At 34.0% G+C, this 9,796-nt stretch overlaps 1 protein-coding gene across 1 annotated transcript; it reads left to right on the top strand.

Moving 5' to 3' along the window:
* Positions 1-2,989: 2,989 nt before the first annotated feature.
* Positions 2,990-5,825, top strand: LOC130625273 (uncharacterized). Its single transcript, XM_057440325.1, has 4 exons — positions 2,990-3,118; positions 3,186-4,824; positions 5,267-5,505; positions 5,814-5,825. Exons 1-4 carry the CDS (start codon positions 2,990-2,992, stop codon positions 5,823-5,825), a joined length of 2,019 nt encoding a protein of 672 aa, XP_057296308.1.
* The last annotated feature ends 3,971 nt before the right edge of the window (positions 5,826-9,796 follow it).

The raw sequence follows: 9,796 nt of genomic DNA, 5'->3' as shown, positions 1-9,796 counted from the left end.
CTTATTCAGCGCGCTAACGGCTAGCATTGGTTCCACACTAAAAATTGCTTATTTATCTAAATTTCTAAATAAAGCGCTGCCACAGCACCCACGTTATCGCTGAGTTCCAGCAATCATGTCAAATTAAGACGAATGTTATATCTGGGAATTCCATTGTGATATTTATCACATTTATAAAGTCGAAGTCCAAAATCATTTGAATTAAGTCCCACCGTCAGTCTTTTCACTAATAAAAGGGATACATCCTAGTAATTTCAGAAAAATATTGCTGAATACATGTTGGTACGAACATGTGACGCAACCGTTGTAACTCACAAGGACTGTTGCCATTAGAAAGTCAATGAAATGTAGTTTTTGAAACTGTCTCTATTTCTTCAGCGCGCGCTAACGGCTAGGATTGGTTTCACAGTAAAAATGATTTATTTATTTAAATTTTCAAATAAAGCGCTACCACTGCGCCCAGTGTAATCGCTGAGTTCCAGGAATCATGTCAAATTAAGAAGAATGTTGTTTCTCGGAGTCCAATTGTCTTATTTATCACATTTAGAAGGTCAAAGTCCAAAGTCAGTTAAATTAAGTCCAACAGTCAATCGTTTCACTGTCAAAAGCGATGCAACCTAGTAATATCAGAAAAATATCGCTAAATACATGTTGACAAATACATGTTAACCCGCTACCACAGCGCCTAGCGTAATCGCTGAGTTCCAGCACTCATGTCAAATTAAGAAGAATGTTATTTTTTGGAGACCGATTGTCTCATTTATCACATTTATAAGGTCAAAGTCCAAAATCATTTGAACTAAGTCCCACCGTCAGTCTTTTCACTAATAAAACCGATGCAAACTAGTAATTTCAGAAAAATATTGCTGAATACATGTTGGTACGAAAATATGGCGCAACCGTTGTAACTCACACAAACTGACACCATTAGAAACTCAATGAAATGTAGTTTTTGGAACTGTCTCAGTGTAATCGCTGAGTTCCAGCAATCGTGTCAAATTAAGAGGAATGTTATTTCTTGGAGTCCATTTGTCTCATTTATCACATTTATAAGGTGAAGGTCCAAAGGCAGTTTAATTAAGTCCCACAGTCAATCGTTTCACTCTTAAACGCGATGAAAGCTCGTAATGTCAGAAAAATATCGCTAAATACATGCTTGTACGAATATGTGAGGCAGACGTTGTAACTCACAAGGACTGATGCCATCAAAAAGTCAATGAAATGTAATTTTTGAAACTGTCTCTATTTCTTCAGCGCGCCAACGGCTAGGATTGGCGGTCAATCGTGCAGTTCTCAAGTTCATGTTTTAGATTTTGAAAGGAAAGTTATTGATTCAATCAGAGAAATTCACAAAAAAAGAAAAAGAGCGGACACAGACGCCATAATGAATAATACAAAAGACTTAGAACCTGATGTAATAAAGTCTACATTGGAAACTTTGTGTGATAAAGATTTTATTTACGTTACAGAGAGTAATGGTAAACAAAGTTACAGATTTTGTGAAACAGATAACGAAAATGTTGATTTACAGAAATTGAGTAACGAAGATAACGAAGAATTTGTGATTTCGGAAGAGAGTGGTTTAAATATGTCGTCGGCAAAAGAAGAATCTTTCTTGTCAAAAGAAATCTCCAGTTGTCGTGAGTTTAAAGTTTTTCAAGGTCTGGTCATACAAATCAGTGACCTAAAAGAATATTTTACGTATAAAATCGATCAAACTCGAAAGAGTTTTTCTGATGATTTAGTGGAACAGCTTAGACAAGAAAATAGTTTTTTAAAGGACGAATTAAAAGAATATAGGAATCTTATTATTCAACTTTGTGAAAACAACAACAACGTAATACAAGCACGGCCAACCAGAGCAGAAAAAATCGATAATTGGAATAAAGTCCCCAGAGGACCACCATCAACAAAGTCAGGTAGTAATTATTATGATTATACTTCGAGAAATAGATTTGATAATCTTCCTCATGAGGTTTTAAACTTTGAAAACCCTAACAATACAAACGTTAATACAGACTCTGACAATCAATGAAGTGGAAGGTTTTTGTCACAAACTAATGGGTCAACAATTGCACGTAATATAACGTTTCCTCCCAGAAGGCCAAATCCAGTTGTAAGTCACTATCCAAAAAGGGAAAAATACTTTTATAATACTAACAATGATCAACAAGGTATAAGAGAGCCAGCCACGGAGAAGAAAAAAATCAGAATCATCTGCGATAGTATTCCTAAAGGAATTAAGACAAGAGAATTTAATAGACACTTGAAAAATGGTGATGCAAGAATAAAAATTTTCCAGGTACAAATGTGAAGAATCTTGGCCATTATGCCCTACCCACCCTAATCGACGAGCGCCGCGATATCGTTGTGTTGCACGTAGGAATTAACGATCTTCTTAATATGGACGAAAACGACAATACTGAAGAACAAATTGCTAGTAACATCGTTAACATAGCAGATAAATGTAAAGAGCATGGCGTGGAAAAAGTTTTTATATCAAGTATCATCAGGTGCAAGCGAGTATGTTTTGAGAAAATTAATAAAGTGAATAGAGCCGTAGAAGATAAAGCTATTGCACACGACCATATTTTTGTAAACAACGAAATGATTAAAGAGCTCAACTTGTGGAAAGATGGTCTACACTTAAATGATAATGGGAAAGTATTTTTAGCCAATAATTTTTTAAGTTATTTAAATAATTTTTTATATGTAAACACGGTTTCTTGGAGTGTTCCGTAACTTTAAGTGATGTCTCAAATAAGGAGCAAGATGGTTTTTCTAATGAATGTGATTTAGAAAATGCTAAACATTTGCGGCTTAAGCATCCGAATAATCCTTTGCTTTGCCATTTAAACTTAAATAGCTTAAGGAACAAGATAGTAGATGTTCGCGAAGTTGTAACAAAAATATCACCAGATTACTTTGTTTTGGCAGAAAGTTAAACTTTGAATTTCCGTCTGTTCAATTTGATATTGAAAATTATGAAATGCGAAACAGAAGGGACAGGGATAAAAATAGAGGGGGACTTATTGAATACGTCAAAAAAGGGCTGATTTTTAAGCAATTATCGAACCTTGAGCCAAAGAAAAATGAAGTTATTTGTTCTGAGATTACAGTGAGAAATAAAAAATGGGCCATATAGACCACCAGAATCTTCTAACTTAAGTAACTTTATTATTGAGATAGAACGCTCACTTGATTTGGCTTTCAAAACTTATGATAATGTTGTAGTCATGGGCGATATAAATATTGATTGTGATGACTCAAGTTCGACAGGTTTTGACAGTTTTACAACTTTTTGCGAAACCTACAATTTAAAAAATTTAATAAAACAAAAAACATGTTTCACAAATACTCGTGCATCACGAATAGATGTGTTTTTAACAAATAAACATGCATGTTTCCATAATTCTAAATCTTTTGAAACTGGACTTAGTGACCACCACCATATGATTTCTACTTTTATGAAGACTTTTTTAGTACGTTTAAAATCGAAAGAGATATCGTATAGGTGTTTTAAAAAATTTGATGAGCAAGTTTTTCTTGAAGAAGTGAGGAGCACAGATTTTTGTTGTCATAACATAGATCCAAATGAAAGTTATGAGAACCTTGTACTGAAATTTCGAAATATAATTGATAAACATGCACCAATAAAAATTAAATTAGTTCGGGGTAACGAAGCCCCGTTTATGAATAAAAAATTACGAAAAGCAATTTACACAAGATCTCGTCTTAAAAACAATTATAACAAAAATCGAACAGATGAAAATAGGGCAAAATATAAAAAACAAAGAAATAAGTGTGTTAGTATGAGACGACAGGCGATTAAAGAGCATTTTAATACTGTTATGGAGGGTGGCATTATTCAAAGTAAGAAATTTTGGAGCACTGTTAAACCTTTCCTTACTAACAAATCAGGTAAGAGCTCTAATGAAATTATGATTGTTCACGATGATATTATAGTAACGGATGAAAATGAATTAGCGGAAATTTTCAATGAAGAGTACATACATATAGTTGAAAAATATAGTGGAGTTAAACCAGTGTCGCTACGAAATTATCAATCTGAAAATAGAAATGAAGTTATCTCAAAGATTCTGGAAACATTTAAAAATCACCCTAGTATTCTTGAAATTAAAAATTCACTAATTGATCAAAATAATGACATGTTGTTTAACTTTAAGGAAGTCTCGGAAAATGAAGTCTCTAAACTTTTCGGGGATCTAAAAGTAGGTGTGGCATCTGGAGAGGACAAGATAACGGCTAAAATGGTGAAGTTGGCAAAACCTTATTTGATAAAACCCTTAACAAATGCCATTAACAACAGTATTTGTCTCTCTGTTTTTCCGAGGAGAGCCAAACGCGCTACTGTATCCCCTATTGATAAAGGTGGGAAAGATAAATTATGTGTAAACAACTGTAGACCAGTCAGCATTTTAAATATATTTTCAAAATTTTATGAGAGAATAATGAAATCTCTAATTGTTGATTATATTGATAATAAACTTTCAGAATTTTTATCAGCCTATAGGGAATCATATTGCACACAACATGTACTTATAAGATTATTGGAGGAATGGAAACAAAAATTAGATAAACATTACGTAGTTGGTGCAGTTTTAATGGATCTATCTAAAGCTTTTGATTGCGTGCCTCATGATTTACTTATTGCTAAATTAAATGCCTATGGCTTTAGCCAGGATGCCCTACTTCTATTTTTATCGTACCTTTCTGACAGAGAGCAATCTACCCGCATAAATAATCAGCATAGTCTTTTCCAATTAATTCTGTCTGGAGTACCCCAAGGATCAATTTTAAGACGTATTTTATTTAACATTTTTATTAATGACTTTATTTATTTTATTACAAAAGCCAGTGTACACAATTATGCTGATGACAATTCCCTTTCTGCTTTCTCAAACTCAATTTCAAACTTAATTAAACTTTTAGAATGTGAATCTAATATAGCACTAGTGTGGTTGAAAAATAACAAAATGATGGCCAATCCAAAAAAATTTCAATCAATCATTGTCACCAGAGATAAATGTAACAATTGTGATTTAGTGGTAAAAATTGGTGACAATTTAATTAAAACAGAAAGCGAAGTTAATTTACTAGGAGTGACCATTGATAATGGCTTGAATTTTGACTCTCACATTTCTAAACTTATCAAAAAATCATCAGCACAATTGAATGCACTGTTTAGCCAAATTAGCGCTGGTACAAAGTTTTATATACTCTAACTTTAATTATTGCCCTTTAGTATGGAATTTCTCTTCATATAAATCTTTGTTGAAGATTGAACAAATTCAAAAAAGAGCTTTGCGTTTCTTATTAAACGATAATGATAGTACTTACGACGAACTCCTTTTGAAAGCAGGAAAATACCAAATGAGCGTCTATAGACTTAAAACATTATGTACAGAAATATGTAAGACTTTGCACGAACTCAATCCGACATACATTAAAGATATCTTTAAATTTCATGGGAGTGGTAGACCAGTGAGATCACAAAATGTTAATAATTTAACAGTCCCAAATAGAGATACCGTTAGTTTTGGAACAAAAGTCTCTCTTCCCTGGGGCCAAAAATATGGAATAAATTACCCAATCACTTGAAATCCTCAGAGTCTCTCAGTACTTTTAAAAATGAGATCAAAAGTTGGAATGGAAGTAAATGTTTTTGTGAAGTATGTGAATTGTCCCAAACACGCTTTTAGTTAAATTTTACTCTTTTTTGTATATATAAAAATTTAAAAATATTTTCTCTCATTCAATTAATATTATTTAATATTATTTCTACTTTTTAGAGCTATGCATAAAATTTTTCTTTTCACGAAACTTGTATATAATGTACCGACTATAAATAGATTTACAAAAAAACAAAGGTTTCACAGTAAAAATGACTTATTTATTTAAATTTTTCAATAAAGCGCCACCACAGCGCCCAGTGTATTCGCTGAGTTCCAGCAATCATGTCAAATTAAGAAGAGTGTTATTTCTTTGAGTCCAATGGTCTCATTTATCACATTTATAAGGTCAAAGTCCAAAGTCAGTTCAATTAAGTCCCACAGACAATCGTTTCACTGTTAAAAGCGATGAAACCTCGTAATGTTAGAAAAATATCGCTGAATACATGTTGGTACGAATATGTGACGCAACCGTTGTAACCCACAAGGACTGTTGCCATTAGAAAGTCAATGAAATGTAATTTTTGAAACTGTCTCTATTTCTTCAGCGCCCTAACGGCTAGGATTGGTTCCACAGTAAGAATAACCTATTTTTATAAAGTTTTAAATAAACCGCTACGATAGCGCCCAGTGTAATCGCTGAGTTCCAGCAATCATGTCAAATTAAGAAGAATGTTATTTCTGGGAATTCAATTATTACATTTATCACATTTATAAAGTCGAAGTCAAAAATCAGTTCAATTAAGTCCCACAGGCAATCGTTTCACTCTTAAAAGCGATGAAACCTCGTAATGTCAGAAACATATCGCTAAATACATGTTGGTACGAACATGTGACGCAGCCGTTGTAACTCACAAGGACTGTCGCTATTAGAAAGTCAATGAATTGTAGTTTTTGAATTTGTCTCTATTTCTTCAGCGCGCGCTATCGGCTAGGATTGGTTTCACAGTAAAAATGACTTATTTATTTGAATTTTTAAATAAAGCGCTGCCACAGTGCCCAGTGTAATCGCTGAGTTCCAGCAATCATGTCAAATTAAGAAGAATGTTATTTCTTGGAGTGCAATTGTCTCATTTATCACATTTATAAGGTCAAATTCCAAAGTCTGTTTAATTAAGTGCGACAGTCAAACGTTTCACTGTTAAAAGCGATGAAATCTCGTAATGTCAGAAAAATATCGCTAAATACATGCTTGTATGAATATGTTACGCAGCCGTTGCAATTCACAAGGATTGATGCCATTAGAAAATCAATGAAATGTAGTTTTTGAAACTGTCTCCACTTCTTCAGCACGCGCTAACGGCTAGCATTGGTTCCACAGTAAGAATGGCTTATTTATCTAAATTTTTAAATAAAGTGCTACCACAGCGCCCAGTGTAATCGCTGAGTTCCCGCAATCATGTCAAATTAAGAAGAATGTTATTTCTGGGAATTAAATTATTACATTTATCACATTTATAAAGTCGAAGTCAAAAATCAGTTCAATTAAGTCCCACAGTCAATCGTTTCACTCTTAAAAGCGATGAAACCTCGTAATGGCAGAAACATATCGCTGAATACATGTTGGTACGAACATGTGACGCAGCCGTTGTAACTCACAAGGACTGTCGCTAATAGAAAGTCAATGAAATGTAGTTTTTGAAATTGTCTATATTTCTTCAGCGCGTGCTATTGGCTAGGATTGGTTTCACAGTAAAAATGACTTATTTATTTGAATTTTTAAATAAAGCGATACTACAGTGCCCAGTGTAATCGCTGAGTTCCAGCAATCATGTCAAATTAAGAAGAATGTTATTTCTTGGAGTGCAATTGTCTCATTTATCACATTTATAAGGTCAAATTCCAAAGTCTGTTTAATTAAGTGCGACAGTCAAACGTTTCACTGTTAAAAGCGATGAAATCTCGTAATGTCAGAAAAATATCGCTAAATACATGCTTGTACGAATATGTGGCGCAACCGTTGTAACTCACACGGACTGATGCTATTAAAAAGTCAATGAAAAGTAAATTTTGAATCGGTCTCTATTTCTTCAACGCGCCAACGTCTAGGATTGGTTTCACAGTAAAAATGACTTATTTATTTAAATTTTTAAATAAAGCGCCACCACAGCGCCCAGTGTAATCGCTGAGTTCCAGCAATCATGTCAAATTAAGAAGAATGTTATTTCTTGGAGTCCAATTGTCTTATTAATCACATTTAGAAGGTAAAAGTCCAAAGTCAGTTCAATTAAGTCCCACAGTCAATCGTCTTACTGTTAAAAGCGTAACATATTCGTACCAACATATATTTAGGGATATTTTTCTGACATTACTGACGAGGATTGATGCCATTAGAAAATCAATGAAATTTAGTTTTTGAAACTGTTTCCTCTTCTTGAGCACGCGCTAACGGCTAGCATTGGTTCCACAGTAGAAATGGCTTATTTATCTAAATTATTGAATAAAGTGCTACCACAGCGCCCAGTGAAATCGCTGAGTTTCCGCAATCATGTCAAATTAAGAAGAATGTTATTTCTGGGAATTCAATTGTGATATTTATCACATTTATATTAAGTCCCACTGTCAATCGTTTCACTCTTAAAAGCGATGAAACCTCGTAATGTCAGAAACATATCGCTGAATACATGTTGGTACGAACATGTGACGCAGCCGTTGTAACTCACAAGGACTGTTGCCATAAGAAAGTCAATAAAATGTAGTTTTTGAAACTGTCTCTATTTCTTCAGCGCGCGCTAACGGCAAGGATTGGTTTCACAGTAAAAATGACTTATTTATTTAAATTTTTAAATGAAGCTCTACCACAGCTCTCAGTGTAATCGCTGAGTTCCAGGAATCATGTCAAATTAAGAAGAATGTTATTTTTTAGAGTCCAATTGTCTTATTTATCACATTTAGAAGGTCAAAGTCCAAAGTCAGTTCAATTAAGTCCCACAGTCAATCGTTTCACTGTTAAAAGTGATGCAACCTAGTAATTTCAGAAAAATATTGCTGAATACATGTTGGTACGAATATGTGGCGCAACCGTTGTAACTCACACGGACTGATACCGTTAGAAAGTCAATAAAATGTAGTTTTTGAAACTGCCTCCATTTCTTCAGCACGCGTTAACGGCTAAGATTGGTTCCACAGTAAAAATGACTTATTTATATAAAGTTATTCATAAAGCGCTACCACAGCGCCCAGTGTAATCGCTGAGTTCCAGCAGTCATGTCAAATTAAGAAGAATGTTATTTCTTGCGGTTCAATTGTCTCATTTAACACATTTATAAGGTCAAAGTCCAAAGTCAGTTCAATTAAGTCCCACAGTTAATCGTATCACTGTTGAAACCGATGAAACCTCTTAATGTCACGAAAATATCGCTAAGTACATGTTGGTACAAATGTGTGTCGCAACCGTTGTAACTTACACGGAATTATACCGTTAGAAACTCAATGAAATGTAGTTTTTGAAACTGTCTCTATCTCTTCAGCGCGTCCTAACGGCTACGATTGGTTCCACAGTAAAAATCACTTATTTATATAAAGTTTTCAATAAAGCACTACCACAGCGCCCAGTGTAATCGCTGAGTTCCAGCAATCATGTCAAATTAAGAGGAATGTTATTTCTTGGAGTCCAATTGTCTCATTTATCGCATTTAAAAGGGCAAAGTCCAAAGTCAGTTCAATTAAGTCCCACAGTCAATCGTTTCACTGTTATAAGCGATGAAACCTCGTAATGTTAGAAACATATCGCTGAATACATGTTGGTACGAACATGTGACGCAGTCGTTGTAACTCACAAGGACTGTTGCCATTAGAAAGTCAATGAAATGTAGTTTTTGAAACGGTCTCTATTTCTTCAGGGCGCGCTATCGACTAGGATTGGTTTCACAGTAAAAATGACTTATTTATTTGAATTTTTAAATAAAGCGCTACTACAGTGCCCAGTGTAACCGCTGAGTTCCAGCAATCATGTCAAATTAAGAAGAATGTTATTTCTTGGAGTGCAATTGTCTCATTTATTACATTTATAAGGACAAATTCCAAAGTCGGTTCAATTAAGTCCCACATTCAATCGTTTCACTGTTAAAAGTGATGAAAGCTCGTAATGTCAGAAAAGTATC

Source organism: Hydractinia symbiolongicarpus, chromosome 14 (assembly GCF_029227915.1).
Source record: "Hydractinia symbiolongicarpus strain clone_291-10 chromosome 14, HSymV2.1, whole genome shotgun sequence".
NCBI lineage: Eukaryota > Metazoa > Cnidaria > Hydrozoa > Anthoathecata > Hydractiniidae > Hydractinia > Hydractinia symbiolongicarpus.
Note: the sequence above shows the minus strand (reverse complement) of the source record. Positions and strands in the feature narration are given on the sequence as shown.